At 46.6% G+C, this 16041-nt stretch overlaps 1 protein-coding gene across 3 annotated transcripts in view; it reads right to left on the reverse strand.

The window, feature by feature from the left end:
* ACOT9 (acyl-CoA thioesterase 9) overlaps window positions 1-1307 on the reverse strand; it is a 41246-nt gene extending 39939 nt beyond the window's left edge. The window contains exon 1 of one of the 3 annotated variants that reach the window (XM_025373017.1): window positions 1012-1285. Coding sequence is in view for 2 of the 3 variants with exons in the window: in XM_025373016.1 (XP_025228801.1) it covers window positions 1012-1031 (20 nt within the window). In the remaining variant the exon portion in view is untranslated. Of the gene's footprint in view, window positions 1-1011 lie in introns of all 3 variants that reach the window. The other 2 variants (XM_025373016.1, XM_025373015.1) reach the window with 2 other exon arrangements.
* Window positions 1308-16041: the final 14734 nt, after the last annotated feature.

The raw sequence follows: 16041 nt of genomic DNA on the forward strand, positions 1-16041 counted from the left end.
GCTAAAGTCAACTGTGGCCCCTCTCATAATGACTTTCAGTTGTCTTCAAATAGTTTAACAAAGGTTTTTTGTTTGTTTTTAAGTACTATAAACAAGAGAGACAGAACCCTACAACTGATAACAAAGTCCCCAGGAACAGTGAGAGAGAGATCCAGGACCTCCAAGAGAATTGATGGGGTTAATGTGAGTCAAAAGCACGATGAATCACATCAGGGGGACAGGCCCACTGGCAGCGAGATAACTTCAGAAACTGGAGTAGGTGCGAGCCTGGGAGCCAGCAGGCAGAAAACTCGGAAAGGCTGGCATGCTCAGGTGAAAGGGATGAGAGAGACCTGGATACGCTCGGAGTCTAAGGCCCTCAGGCCTTAACTGTGCCAGCTGGGAAGATTACATATACAAAAAGGCATCCTCCCTTACCCACGTGGTCCAATCAAAGCACCCAGCCTCTTATAAGGGCTTTGCGGCTCATTGAAGGTAAAGTTCAAATAGGCACCAGGGCCCTAGACGCACAGTCCTTGGGTCCTGGGAGCCAAAAGTTACCCTGCAATCTCTGCCAATATTACAACAAACTTAAGTCACAGCCTAAGTAGGTCAAGCATTTAATCCTAAAAATGTCCTCCAAAGGAGGATGGAGGGCTAGAGGTAACACAGAACTCAAAATACCATCTTTCTGACAAGGGGCTACCCCAACGCGGCTACCAACCACACCCCTGATGAGCAAGGAGAAAGGAATTTTAGGGAACACCCAACTTCCTCCCTTAAAAGTGTCGCTTTGCTTTTAATATCAAACTCAGTGCCAGAAGTCGCCAAAGTGGGGACGAGGTTCTCCCAACCCAAGGCCGGCGGGCTCATGTCCGGCCGGAGTCACAGTGGGCGAGCGCCCCTTATCAGCGAGCCCAGATGCCCATACGTGGCCCACTTCTTCCGCCGGGGCCAGCCCGGAGCTCAGAGGGAAGGCGGGGGCGCCCCAGGCTACCGCCCTGCCAGCCCCTTCCACGCGCTGCCACCTACCGCAGTGCTGCCCGCCTCATTGCACTAGGCTGCCGTGAGCGCGATGGAGAACCGGGTCCCGCGCGCTAGTCGGCGGAGGGAAACTGAGGCGATCAAAGACGCATGAGCACCAGACCGCGCCCTAGCTGCGAGACAGCCTGGGGGCCGGAGCGTGGTGTCCGGGGGTGGGGCTTCGCTGTGCCGGGGCGGGGCCGCGCTGTGCCGGGGCGGGGCCGCGCTGTGCCCGGCGGACCCTACCACTTCATTGACTGGAGGCTGGAGTCCGCCTCTGCGGAGCTTCCTACTCAATCAGCTGTGCAAGTCGTGTTGCTAGAGCGAGGACCGGCCTATTCTCGGTTGAGTAAACGAACCACGCAGCAACGCCAGAGCGTGATGTCGAGAAGAGTCGCGGCCCCGCCTGGTGGAACTTGTCTCCTTTATCCTTGATCCCCGCGTCTTGGCTTCGTCTGTTCTTACCCTGGGCTGCACATTGGAATCTCCTGGGCAGCTTTCCAAAATACTGATACTTGGCCGGGCGCGGTGGCTCACGCCTGTAATCCCAGCACTTTGGAAGGCCTAGGCGGGCAGATCACCTGAGGTCAGGAGTTCCAGACCAGTCTGGCCAACATGGCGAAACCCCGTGTCTACTAAAAATACAAAAATTAGCCGGGCGTGGTGGCAGACGCCTGTAATCCCAGCTACTCGGAGGACAGACACGAGTATCGCTTGAACCCGGGAGGCGGAGGTTGCGGTGAGCGGAGATCGCACCACTACACTTCAGCTTGGGCGTCAGAAGGAGACTCTGTCTCAACAACAACCAAAAAACCCTGATGCTTGAGACCCACTGGCTGGAGATTCTGGTTTAGTCCTGGGCGCGGTCTGGGCTTCGGGATGATGTCTAAGGGTGCCCCCAGGTGATGCTAATGTAACCAAAGGCTAAGAACCACTGACCTAAAGGGAAAAACATTGTTCGTCTTCTCTTCTCGGCCTGACCCCTAATGTTTGACATCTTGGCCGAGCTAGAGAGATTCAAGGCCAGAGCGTTTAAGATTCTTTCACCCTACGACCTAATTCTCCATTTCTTTCAATGGTTATTACTGACTTGCTTGCATTGTGCCAGGCACTATTGCAGAGATTGGGGTTGCAAAAAGAAAAAAAGGACAAAAATCCCCGCCCTTAAGGCGCTTGCCTGTTGATAAGGAAGGAAAACAAATCAACAAACAAGTTAGCAAATAACATGATTTCTTTCTTTCTTTTTTTTTTTTTTTTTTTTGAGACGGAGTTTCGCTCTTTTTGCCCAGGCTGGAGTGCAATGGCGCGATCTCAGCTCACCGCAACCTCCGCCTCCCGGGTTCACGCCATTCTCCTGCCTCAGCCTCCCGAGTAGCTGGGATTACAGGCATACACCACTATGCCTGGCTAATTTTTGTATTTTTAGTAGAGACAGGGTTTCGCCATGTTGGCCAGGCTGGTCTTGAACTCCCGACCTCAGGTGATCCACCCACCTCGGCCTCCCAAAGTGCTGGGATTACAGGCGTGAGCCACCGTGCCCGGCCAACATGATTTCAAATATGGTAAAGCAGTTTAAAGGAGAAATAAGGTAATGAGTGGGGATCTTTTGAGAATATAAGCAAGTCGTGCTTTGCCTCTAAAGATGGCAATTTCCTAAAAGGCAAGGGCCATATGCTTTTTCACAATACCACATGCTAAGTAAAAATGTATTGATTTGAATTAAGCTAGATTTCTGTTTTGAATCACTTCATGAGTTACACATGGAGCATGGTCTTCAGCTTTCTCTTTCTACCAAATTTTCCCTGCTTTTATCAATCTCACATCTGGAAGACACCCCTTTTAGCCGACAAGGATCTCTCCTTCATTTTTGTTCACATTGTCTGTACCTTTTCAGTGATTGTCTTGTTGGTTTTGTGTCAGCCATATTTCTTTGTACTCTACCACACCTAACACAGAGGGCAATAAATATTGTATTGAATTATACTATTTTTGTTCTTCTTTTTACTTGAACTTTTCTTAGAAGCAATAGGAGGCTCAGGGAGAAAAAATAAGTATAAGAGAGAATTTTTTGTAAATGGTATAATAGGTAGGTACAGTTTATAGTTTTTCCTGCAATCAAGTCACCTTCCATCAATTTCCAAATTATAAAGACACATTCTCATCAATATAATAAACACCATCGATGTTGGCTGGAACAGCCGAAACCAAGGACTTAATGCCATGCAGATGCCATCTCTCTATTGCTTATCTTTGCTTTCCTTTGCATACTGGCTTCATTCGTTTTTCACTCTATGTAATGGCATTCTCCATATGGCAATAGAAGCTCCTGAACTTTACATCTTACAACAACAGCCACACACATACAGACTGACCCAAATTTCTACGGCCCAAGTACAAAAAAATTCTGAGAAGAGATTCATTGGTTCAATTTGGATCAAGTACATACTCCTGGACTAGCCAACTGTGGCATCGGGGTAAGGAACCCTTGCCCTGACTTACCAGGAACTGCCTCACCCAGACTCATGGCCAGGTACTGGGTCACAATCTACTAACACGGCTATTTCCATAAGTAACTGTACAGATGGGGATACGGAGCACCTTCTTAGAAAAGGAGTACGGAGGCCAGGCACGGTGGCTCATGTCTGTAATCCCAGAACTTTGGGAGGCTGAGGCAACTGGATCACCTGACGTCAGGAGTTCAATACCGGGCTGGCCAACATGGTGAGACCCCTGTCTCTACTAAAAATACAAAAATTATCTGACTGTGGTGGTGGGCACCTGTAATCCCAGCTACTCGGGAGGCTGAGGCAGGAGAATCACTTGAACCTGGGAGGCGGAGGTTGCACTGAGCTGAGATCACACCACTGCACTCCAGCCTGGGCAACAGAGACTCCATCTCAAAAAAGAAAAAAAAAAAAAAAAAAGGAAAGAAAAGAAGAGGAGTACGGAACAGCCAACCACATAGATGTCCACTACAGAGGTTAAAGAGGGAAAAAAATGATCACATCACTTAGCCCACCTACCTTAGTTCTAACTTCAGGGAACCCCTGCTAGACCCAGCCTGCCTAGCATTCATCCACGAGTCTCTAATTATCTCAATTGGCAGCATGCATAAAATTCTTAAAACAGCTTAGCAACTCTGATTTCTGTGTGTGTTGTTGTTGTCGTCGTTATTGTCAAGCATATATGCTATAACACATTTTGGATAGCAGGGAAGGAAGGGGAAATGGTCACAAAATCAGAACAGGAAACGTACAACGATTGTATAGTGGCGAGAATCACTGTCCTTAAGTAACAGGTTCTCTACCCAATGTTTTTGTTTCCTGTTGTGTTCTATTAGTTCTATTTTAATATGGTCTCAGGGTAACAGAGATGGTATCAATTGTGTAATTAAAAGTTACCTAATCATGCACTGACAGATACATAAGATATTATTAATGTCATTATTACAAGTAAAACAATAAAATCAAATAACAAGGCTGGAAAGCAGTATCCCAGCACTTTGGGAGGCTGAGGTGGGAGGAGATCGCTTAAGAACAGGAGCTCAAGACCAGCCTGGTCAACATAGCAAGACCCCATGTCTTAAAAAAAAAAAAATTGTTTAAATCAAACAACAAAACCTAACAAGGCATTGTCAGTTCTTTTTTTTTTTTTTTTTTTTTTTTTTTTTTTGAGACAGAGTCTCGCTGTGTTGCCAGGCTGGAGTGCAGTGGCATAGTCTCCGCTCACTGCAACCTCCACCTCCTGGGTTCAAGCGATTCTCCTGCCTCAGCCTCCTGAGTAGCTGGGATTACAGGCATACGCCACCACACCCAGCTAATTTTTGTGTTTTTAGTAGAGATGGGGTTTCACCATGTTAGCCAGGCTGGTCTTGAATTCCTGACCTCGTGATCCACCCGCCTCAGCCTCCCGAAGTGCTGTGATTACAGGCGTGAGCCACCACACCTGGCCAATGGCATTGTCAGTTCAAGCTAGTATTATGAGTGAAAAATATCCAGTTACCATCTTTCCTTGGGCTGCTGAACAATATATACTTTTGGATATCTGATTTAGGTAGAAAATGTTCCCGGAAAACTGTCATCAACTTTCAAACAAAGTGATTCAAACTACGATTTCAATAGGACAGAGAAACTTTTTAAAAACATATCTTGGCCGGGCGCGGTGGCTCAAGCCTGTAATCCCAGCACTTTGGGAGGCCGAGACGGGCGGATCACGAGGTCACGAGATCAAGACCATCCTGGCTAACACGGTGGAACCCCGTCTCTACTAAAAATACAAAAAACTAGCCGGGCGAGGTGGCGGGCGCCTGTAGTCCCAGCTACTCGGGAGGCTGAGGCAGGAGAATGGCGTAAACCCAGGAGGCGGAGCTTGCAGTGAGCTGAGATCTGGCCACTGCACTCCAGCCTGGGCGACAGAGTGAGACTCCGCCTCAAAAAAAAAAAAAAAAAAAAAACATATCTTATTTCCTGAATTATTCAGATTATACAAAAGGATCCACAATAAGGTTAGGAGGGGAGGGCCAGGTACGGTGGCTCATGCCTGTAATCCCAGCACTTTGAAGCTTGAGGCAGGCAGATCACCTGAGGTCAGGAGTTCGAGACCCGCCTGGCCAACATGGCAAAACCCCATCTCTACTAAAAGTACAAAAAATGAGCAGGGCATGCTGTCATATGCCTGTACTCCCTGCTACTTGGGAGGCTGAGGCAGGAGAATTGCTTGAACCCGGGAGGCAGAGGTTGTAGTGAGCCAAGATCATGCCACTGCACTCAGAGCCTGAGCAACAGAGGGAGACTCCATCTCAAAATACAAATAATAATAGTAATAATAAAGTTAGGAGGGGAGAAGGAAACAATGTAAAAGTATTTTCCAGCTGGACACCATGGCTCACCGCTGTAATCCCAGCACTTTGTGAGGCCGAGGCGGATGGATCACAAGGTCAGGAGTTCGAGACCAGCCTGGCCAATATGGTGAAACCCTGTCTCTACAAAAAATTCAAAATTAGCTGGGCATGGTGGCACACACATGTAGTACCAGCTGCTCAGGAGGCTGAGGCAGGAGAATCGCTCGAACCCAGGAAGCGGAGATTGCAGTGAGCCAAGATCATGCCACTGCACTCCAGCCTGGGTGACAGGGCGAGACTCTGTCCCCAAAAAAAAGTATTTTCCACCCTAACGTTAAAGAAAAAAACAGAAAGACTAGTGGGCTGTTACATGAATGTGCTTAGTTTTTTTGTTCGTTTGTTTGTTTGTTTGTTTGTTTGTTTTTTGAGACAGAGTCTCGCTCTTGTCGCCCAGGCTGGAGTGCAGTGGCCCAGTCTCGGCTCACTGCAACCTCCGCCTCCTGGGTTCAAGCGATTCTCCTGCCTCAGCCTCCTGAGTAGCTGGAACTACAAGTGCCTGCCACCATGCCCGGCTAATTTTTGTAATTTTGTGGCCCCCAGATCCACTTTTATGACTGCTTTTCAAATCCAAGTGTTGAAAGGTTCTCGTCCAGGAGGCTGAGGCAGGAGAATCACTTGAACCCAAGGAGGCAGAGGTTGCAGTAAGCCGAGATCGTGCCATTGCACTTCAGCCTGGGCAACAGAGCAAGACTCCATCTCAAAAAAAAAAAAGAGAGAGAAAGGTTCTTGTCTTTAGAAATACTTTTCCCGGCTGGCGCAGTGGCTCACGCCTGTAATCCTAACATTTTGGGAGGCTGCAGCAGGTGGATCACTTGAGGTCAGGAGTTCGAGACCAGCCTGACCAACATGGTGAAACCCTGTCTCTACTAAAAATACAAAAATTAGTCGGGCACGGTGGTGCGCAACTGTAATCCCAGCTACTCAGGAGGCTGAGGCAGGAGAATTGCTTGAACCCCGGAGGCAGAGGTTGTAGTGAGCCGAGACCACGCCTTTGCACTCCAGCCTGGGTAACGAGAGCAAAATTCGATCTCAAAAAACAAACAAAAAATGCTTTACCCGCTAACAATTTTCTCTTGCTTAAAAATGGCAAACATGGCCAGGCACGGTGGCTCACGCCTGTAATCCCAGCACTTTGGGAGGCCGAGGAGGGTAGATCACTTGAGGTCCGAAGTTCGAGACCAGCCTGGTCAACATGGTGAAACCCTGTCTCTGCTAAAAATACAAAAATTAGCCGGCCGTGGTGGCGCATGCCCGTAGTCCCAGCTGCTTGGGTGACTGAGGCAGGAGAATTGCTTGAACCTGGGAGGCAGAGGTTGCAGTGAGTCGAGATCGCGTCACTGCACTCCAACCTGGGCGATGAAGCAAAACTCCACCTCCAAAAAAAAAAAAGAAGGAAAGAAAGAAAAAGGCAAACATTTAAAACATGTAATACTATTATTAACATAGGATCAGAGGGTATTTGTAAGAACAGAACATCTGCATTTCAGGGTGTCACCTTCAATAAAACTGTCTCTTTCAATAATATAGGGATACAGAGTCAGATGTACAAAAGGTTTATTGGGGGCAATGCCTATAAAACATCAAAGGGAGAGGGAACAGGACCAGACAGGGAACACCTTTAGTTCATGATGTTCTCAGGACTAAAACCTGAGAAAGGAGAGGGGCCAGGAAAGATATTTGGGTAGGAGGAGCCTTGGACTGCAGTGCAGCTCTGAGAAAGCCTCGGCCTGTGAAACAGAGAGTGCTGGTGCAAAGATTGCCCTCCCGAAGAGTCCCGTACTGGCCAGAAGTGGTGAGCCCTTGTACCACGGCAGTGCCTGGCCTTTGCTTTGAGGCTGTCTGGGAACCATGTAGCTTCAGCTTGAAAGCTGAGGCAGATCCTGATGGCTGTCTGCTAACTCTACCCCTTGTGGCAGGTTCTCTGCTGAAGGGAGATCTGAGTGGGACACCTCCACGGCAAGGACGGGTCACCCCCTGCACTGCACAGATCGATTTCTCCATACACATTCAGGGAACTCCTCCATGGTTCCCATGGGTCTCTCTTCCTGAAGGGTAACTCAGAAGAGGGAGGTTAGTAGGACTAACTACAGCCCCTGTCACTACAGTTGGTATTGGAGTCACAGTTGGTTCTCATCTTGTCTCTCCTCTACCATGTATTTTAAATGCCCCTCACCTCTAGCTTTCCTGAAGGTGTAACCCAAACCCTCATTCCTGGGAGGTCTGAGCCCCTGGTAATCATATCCATTTCACACCAGGGTTGCCGCACTTGTCCATTCGCAGTCACAACCAGGCAAAGGAATACCAAGAAGTGCCCAACTAGATTGATCACCCAAGTTCCACACACATTCCTCTCTGCCTCATTGTACAACAGCAGCCTCTTCCTGCTGATTGAGAGCAAGTATCCCTGCCAAGGTGCTGACTCCTTGGCCATAAGAAGTCCAAAGGCCTGGCCACACCCACACTTGTGTCCACTGGCAAGAATGTGCCCCTTTGCAGAACAGAACCTTGAACCCTGCAGAGCCCACAGTTGCAAATTCAGGAAACATGAGTCCCCCTGTGGGCCATTAGAAATGATGGTAATTGGAGGCCAGGTGCAGTGGCTCAAGCCTGTAATCGCAGCACTTTGGGAGGCTGAGGTGGGCGGATCACTTGAGGCCAGGAGTTCAAGAGTAGCCTGGCCAAAGTGGCGAAACCCCATCTCTACTAAAAATACAAAACTTAGCCAGGCATGGTGGCACGTGCTTGTAGTCCCAGCTACTCGGGAGACTGAGGCATGAGAATCACTTGAACCCGGGAGGCGGAGGTTGCAGTGGGCCGAAATCACACCACTGCACTCCAGACCGGGCGACAGAGTGAGACTCTGTCTCAAAAAAAAAAAAAAAAAAGTATTCTCTTGCTGGCCTTGAAGAAGAAAGAAGTTATACAACTGCAAGAAAACGAATTCTGCCAACAACCAAATGAACTTAGAAGACAGACCCCAGCCCCAGCTGACACCTCGATTCCAGCCTTGGAGACCCTGAACAGAGGACTCGGCTAAGCTATGCCCAGACTCTTGACCCACAGAAACTCTTAAGGTAATAAACATGTGTTGTTTATGCCACTAAATTTGTGTTAATTTGTTACCTAGCAATAGAACATGAATATAGTGCCTATATTTCATCCTGGAGGGTGGTACCCCATACTTGCAGAGTCTTGTCTCCAAGCTGGCACTTCAGTTACACCTTCAGCAGATCATTCAAATGCTCTGTTAGGATGGCTACTTGTGAAGGCTGTGGTATATGATATGAACGATGAATCCTATTGGTCAGGACCTGCTCCCACTCCGCCTTCATGATGAAGCAGATCTCCTCAGATGCCATCTGGTGTGAGAATCCAGGCCTGTGGATCAGGCATTCCAAAAACCCCAGGATAATCATGGCAAATGAGGCCCTACAGGTAGGAAAGGCAGTCATACTTAGAGAAAATACTGATTCCTGTGCCAGCAAATCTCTGGCTCTTCTCAGGTGCAGTGGCTCATGCCTGTAAACCCAGCACTTTGGGAGGCCAAGGCAGGTGGATCAGTTGAGGTCAGGAGTTCAAGACCAGCCTGGTCAACTGGTGAAACCCCACCTCTATAAAAATACAAAAATTAGCCGGTCATGGTAGCATGTGCCTGTAATCCCAGCTACTCAGGAGGATAAGGCAGGAGAATCACTTGAACCCAGGAGGTGGAGGTTGCAGTGAAGCAAGATCGGGCCACTGTACTCCAGTCTGGGTGGTAGAGGAGATTCAGTCTCAATAAATAAATAAACAAATAAATATTTTTTTTAAATCACTGGCCCTTCTAAAGTAATACGGTCCAATGTCATCAACTTGCCAATTAGCTTGTGAGTCTCCTTGAAGAAGAGTGCCATGTCAGGGGACTTGGCATTGGTCTCTGATGGCAGGTTGGACATTCAAAGGTGGTAGTAACCAGATGAACCTTCGTAAGTGGGAGTCCATGCTGTTGAGCCCAGGAGGCCTGAGAACCTGGGGAAGGCACTGGTGCAAGTCCCTGAAGCTATGAGTGTCCCTAAAGTCTAATTGCAAACACAGCAGGCACAATTGCACTCCCAGATATGATGAAGCCCTGTGCTTGGGGGCCAGTCGCCAAGTCAACATGCAGACTGCCAGTTCAGAAAAAGGACAGCAAATGAGCAATTAATGTAAATGTCTACTGGATTAAAAACCCAGTTAAAAACAATATTGCTGGCCGGGTACAGTGGCTCACACCTGTAATCCCAACAGTTTGGGAGGCCAAGGCGAGCGGATCACCTGAGGTCGGGAGTTCGAAACCAGCCTGACCAACATGGAGAAACCCCATCTCTACTAAAAATACAAAATTAGCCGGGTGTGGCGTCACATGCCTGTAATCCCAGCTACTCCGGAGGCTGAAGCAGGAGAATCACTTAAACCCGGGAGGTGGAGGTTGCGGTGAGCCAAGATCGTACCATTGCACTCCAGCCTAGGCAACAAGAGCAAAACTCGGTCTCAAAAAAATAAAAAAATAAAACAATAAAAAAATATTGCTCCATATACAGTTGTGCCTAGTAGCTCAGGAGACTACCATCAAGTCCATTTTTAAAATGTGGTTTTCTCGGGCAGGCGCAGTAGCTGATGCTTGTAATTCCAGAACTTTGGGAGGCCGAGGTGGATAGATCAGCTGAGGCCAGGCGGTCAAGACCAGCCTGGCCAACATGGCGAAACCCCATCTCTACTGAAAATACAACAACAACAAAAAATTAGCCAGGCGTGGTGGTGCACACCGGTAATCCCAGCTACTCGGGAGGGTGAGGCATGAAAACTGCTTGAACCTGGGAGGCGGAGGTTGCAGTGAGCCTCGATTGTGCCACTGCACTCCAGCCTGGGCAACGGAGTGAGACTCCTTCTCAAAAAAAAAAAAAGTAAAAAAGCGGTTTTCTGAAATGTCATGTAACATTACCTGATTATCTGACCCTGTACCGTCTATCATCATTTGACTGGGGATGGAGGTGAGGAAAGAAGTGAGATCAAGACATGAAACAATTTTGCTGGACTCAGCTCAGCGATGATGCAAACTTTACATTTCAGAGCTCTAAGGGACCTGGAAAACTATCCTATTCCTTCTCTCCTCTCCTCATATACAAATGTTTTTGTAAATTTTTGTACAACTTTTTTAACAATGAGGCTGGGCATGGTGGCTCACACCTATAATCCCAACAATTTGGAAGGCCAAGGCGGGAGGATCACCTGAGCCCAGGAGTTCAAGACCAGCCTGGGCAACGTAATGAGACCTCGTCTCTACAAAAAATACAAAAATTAGCCAGGCATGGCGGCCCATGCCTGTGGTCCCAGCTACTTGAAAGGCTGAGACAGGAGGATCACTTGAGCCCAGGAGGTCCAAGCTGCAGTGAACTGTGATAGCATTCCAGCCTGGGCGATAAAGCGAGACTGCATCTCAAAAACCAAACAAACAATGTTTTTAACAAGGAAAATATGACTTAGTGAACTTAAAAGACTTGCCTAAGGCCATAATGGCAGAACCAGAACTATAATCCAAGGCTCCTAAAAGCCAGCCAAGACATTTTTCAGCCCCCTACATCATCTCTCAAGAGCTATGAATATACACAACAGCAATTTGCATGGCTAAGCACATGTTCTGAGAAAAGAGAACATGTTTTCCAATTGGTAAATCAAGCTGCAACTTTTAGAAAAGAAAGATACAATACAAAAAGAAAGAAAAAGGAATCAAACTTTTTACAATAATCAGTTAAGCAAGTTTTTTTATGATTTGAGGCAGAGATGAATCAGAAAATTCCACACTGCTCTCCCCTCTGACTCTGAGGGCTATTTTTACGGAAGTGACCTAAGATGTTTATAGTAATATAATAAGAGTCAAACGTTTCCTGGCAGCCAATCTAGAAAAAAGAATAGAATATTGGAATTGGCAACAACCCTATAAGAACAGGTTCAGGCTGGGCGTGGTGGCTCACGCCTGTAATCCCAGCACTTTGGGAGGCCAAAGTGGGAGGATCACTGGATCTCAGGAGTTTGAGACCAGCCTGGGTAATATAGTGAGACCCTGTCTCTACAAAATAAAATAAAATAAAATAGCCGGGTGTGGTGGCGCATACCTGGGGTCCCAACTACTCAAAAGGCTGAGGTGGGAGGATCACTTGAGCCCAGAGGTTGAGGCTACAGTGATCTGTGATCATACCACTGCATTCCAGCCTGGGCAACAGAGTGAGACTGTGTCAAAAAAAAAAAAAAAAAAAAAAAACAGGTTCAGCAAACCTGCCCCCTAAAGTAGAAATGCCTTTTTGTAACCCTTTTTCCAGAAGCTCCCCATTCTTTAGGGCAGTTCTGTTGGGGTATTCTTGTTATTAAACATTTTTCTTTACATGGAGCTAATATCTGCTTCCTGGAACTGCCCCTGATATGACATAGAATAAGTCTAAGTCTAGTCCCACTGTCTTTTTTTTTTTTTTTTTTTTTTTTGAGATGGAGTCTTGCTTTGTTGTCCAGGCTGGAGTGCAGTGGCGTGATCTCGGCTCACTGCAACCTCCGCCTCCCAGGTTCAAGCGATTCTCCTGCCTCAGCCTCCCGAGTAGCTAGGACTACAGGTGCATGCCACCATGCCCAGCTAATTTTTTGTATTTTCAGTAGAGACGGGGTTTCACCATGTTAGCCAAGATGGTCTCGATCTCCTGACCTTCTGATCCACCCGCCTCAGCCTCCCAAAGTGCTGGGATTACAGGCATGAGCCACCACGCCTGGCCTAGTCCCACTTTCTTGTACAAGCCTTCAAGTTTAAATCTTTGCCATGTTACTCCTTTCCTTTCATCTTCTTGAGTTCAGTTAAATATTGCCAGTTCCTTCAATGACACAGTGGTTTGCAGCCCTAAACCAGAGTAGTCGTCCTCCAAGGCTGTTTAAGGCACGTATTCTACAAACACGAATGCAGGATGCTGCTATATGCCGTTCCATGTGCCTGGGGGAGGATGTCCACCCCGACATTGTAATGAGAAAAAATAACTCCGCTTCTCAGTCCAGACATTGGGTAAATGTTAGTAGATGTACAGAACAGGTGCATATTATTCCATACCCTCCCACCCCAATCCTCTATTCCATGATCATCTCAACTCCTTGCCTCTCATGGCACTTGGGAGATTGAGGATTGATCAATCCCTGATTGTTACTGATGTCTGATGCCCAGCCTATAACTGATCTCACTACTTACTTCCCTTCACTTGTGACTAATTATAGAAGCAGTTATATCAAGCAGGGCCAGGGTCAGGACCAGGATGTGGCAAGTGAGGCATTTGCCTTGAATGCAAATTTGATTTTTCTAATATTCCATTGAAATATTATTTATCTTGATTATTGGGGGTTTTGCACCCCTTTAAATTCTGCACAGGTGAATGTCTCACTTGCCTCTTCCTAATCTCGGCCCTGATTCATGGTTGGATTGACCAGTGAGACCAAGAACCAAGAGCTTGGACTAACCAAGAGGTCAGAGTTCATTTTGAGTGATAGCCCTCCTATTCAGCTAGAAGAGAGATTTATCTGATTTCCCTTACACCTCCCACACACAGAGAAATTGTCAGATTTCATCAGAGCAGGGGCCATAGGTCCATATATCACCTCCCACCAGAGTGCCAGCCCCTGATGTACCTTTCTGTCCTATTCCAGGGCTTAGATATCTAACTCGTGAACCACTAGGCAAGAAGAAGTCAGAATACAAGAAAAATACTGACAGTTGAAGGCACCAATATTGGAATCCTCCATTGCTGATGACCAGGTTAGTCCCAAGGCCTTTTGGTTAAAAGTAATGAATTCTTCAAGTGAAAGGTGATAGGGCTGGTTACATTTGGGGTCAGCAAAGTCATAAAGAATATCACCAGAAGCAACTCTTACTAGTTGGTTTGTTTTGTTGTTGTCGTTGTTGTTTTGAGACAGAGTTTCATTCTTGTTGCCCAGGCTGCAGTGTGATGGCACAATCTCGGCTCACTGCAACCTCCGGCTCCTGAGTTCAAGTGATTCTCCTGCTTCAGCCTCCCAAGTAGCTGGGATTACAGGCAGCCACCACCATGCCCGGCTAACTTTTATATTTTTAGTAGAGATGGGGTTTTACCATATTGGCCAAGCTGGTCTCGAACTGCGGACCTCAAGTGATTCACCTGCCTCAGCTTCCCAAAGTGCTGGGATTACAGGTATGAGCCACCACGCACGCCCGGGCACTAGTTGGTATTTTTAAAAGGGGTTCCTATTGAATTTCTATATTGTTGTTTAACATAATTAGTAAAAATCTGCCAGGGTAAAAATTACAGGATTGGGCCAGGTACAGTGGCTTATTCCCGTAATCCCAGCACTTTAGGGGGCCGAGGCGGGTGGATCACTTGAGGTCAGGAGTTCGAGACCAGCCTGGCCAACAGGATGAAACCCCATCTCTACCAAAAATACAAAAATTAGTTGAGTGTGGTGGCACACACCTGTAGTCCCAGCTACTTGGGAGGCTGAGACAGGAGAATTGCTTGAACCTGGGAGGCAGAGGTTGCAGTGAGCCAAGATTGTGCCACTGCACTCCAGACTAGGTGACAGAGTAAGATACCGTCTAAAAAAAAAAAAAAAACTGACCAAATAATAGTATGGATAGTATTGTTTATTGAGCACTAACTCCTTAAATAAGCACTAATCTTATTTAATACAACAACTGTATGAGGTCAGTATTACCATTTTATAGATAAGGAAATTGTGGTTTAGAGACATTAAGTAACTCTCCAAAAAGTCAAATGGCCAGCAATTGATAGCTAGCACACATCTACCAAATATTAGGTTGGTGCAAAAATAATTGCAGTTTTTGCCACTGAAAGTAATGACCAAACAAAAAAAAGTAATGGCTATTATCAGATGTGTAATTAGTTGTGTCCTTCTCCACCAGAGGGCGCAGTCCTGCACCCGAGACATGCCGTGAAAAACTGATAATGGGGTAGATTTGAAAGTAGGCTCATGACCCCAGTCATTGATAACAGCAATCAGTGGTGGAATCAGGGGATTCTGAAGTCAGAGGACTCAAACTTGGAAATGAGAAATCATCTAGAAACCTAGATGATCACGGGGCCTCAAATTGGAATATTCAAGTTCCCTTTCATGTACATATTCAGCATTCTCCAAGCCTTCAGACAATATTTCTCCCTTTTTGGTTTGTCGCCCCATGGGGACAAGTGTATTCTACATTTATTTTTACTCTGGTAAATTATAAAGTAATGAATGACAGATAGTTCTAACTTAATTGACAGGCTCCCCACCAACATTGCAAATAAAATGACTTGAAAATTGTCATCTCAGAACCCTATGTCTGCATTTAATTTTCGTAATCTAGGACTCTTTTCTATCTAAAGCCAGTAAATAAGGAAACTTTATTTCCACTTCTTTCCACTGTACTTTGGCAAAAATCGATTCTGGACTTCTTACTACTATTTCATTGCGTCCTTTCAGGTGGATGTGAGTCTGTCTCATTTATTGGTTACATCCTTACACATGTATCATTCTTACCCATCTCTTAGTCCAGTCTACCATGGAAACAGTAGGTGATGACAGGACAGTAATAAGCATGAAATTCAAAACCAGAATGGTGAGCTGATGCTGGAGCTACAGGGTCATTATTGTCTGCAACTGGAGTGGACCATTCCTGCTGTCTTGTCCTTGGTATGGCACTGACATAAAGATACAGTAAGACTGAAAGTAAAGATTAGGAAAAAGGCTTATCAGGTAAATACTTACAAAAATAAAGGTGTACTGGCCGGGCACAGTGGCTCACACCTGTAATCCCAGCACTTTGGGAGGCTGAGGCAGGCGGATCATGAGGTCAGGAAATCAAGACCAGCCTGGCCAACATAGTGAAACCCCATCTCTATAAAAATACAAAAACTTAGCTGGGCGTGGTGACAGGAGCCTGTAATCCCAGCTACTCAGGAGGCTGAGGCAGGAGAATTGCTTGAACCTGAGAGGCTGACGTTGCAGTGAGCTGGAATTGTGCCACTGTACTCCAGCTGGGTGACATAACATAAAAACTTTGAACTTGCTTGTACTCAATAACATAGTCTCAGTTTAAAACGCATTGATAAATTTGACTTTTTTTT

Source organism: Theropithecus gelada, chromosome X (genome assembly GCF_003255815.1).
Source record: "Theropithecus gelada isolate Dixy chromosome X, Tgel_1.0, whole genome shotgun sequence".
NCBI classification, from domain to species: Eukaryota; Metazoa; Chordata; class Mammalia; order Primates; family Cercopithecidae; genus Theropithecus; species Theropithecus gelada.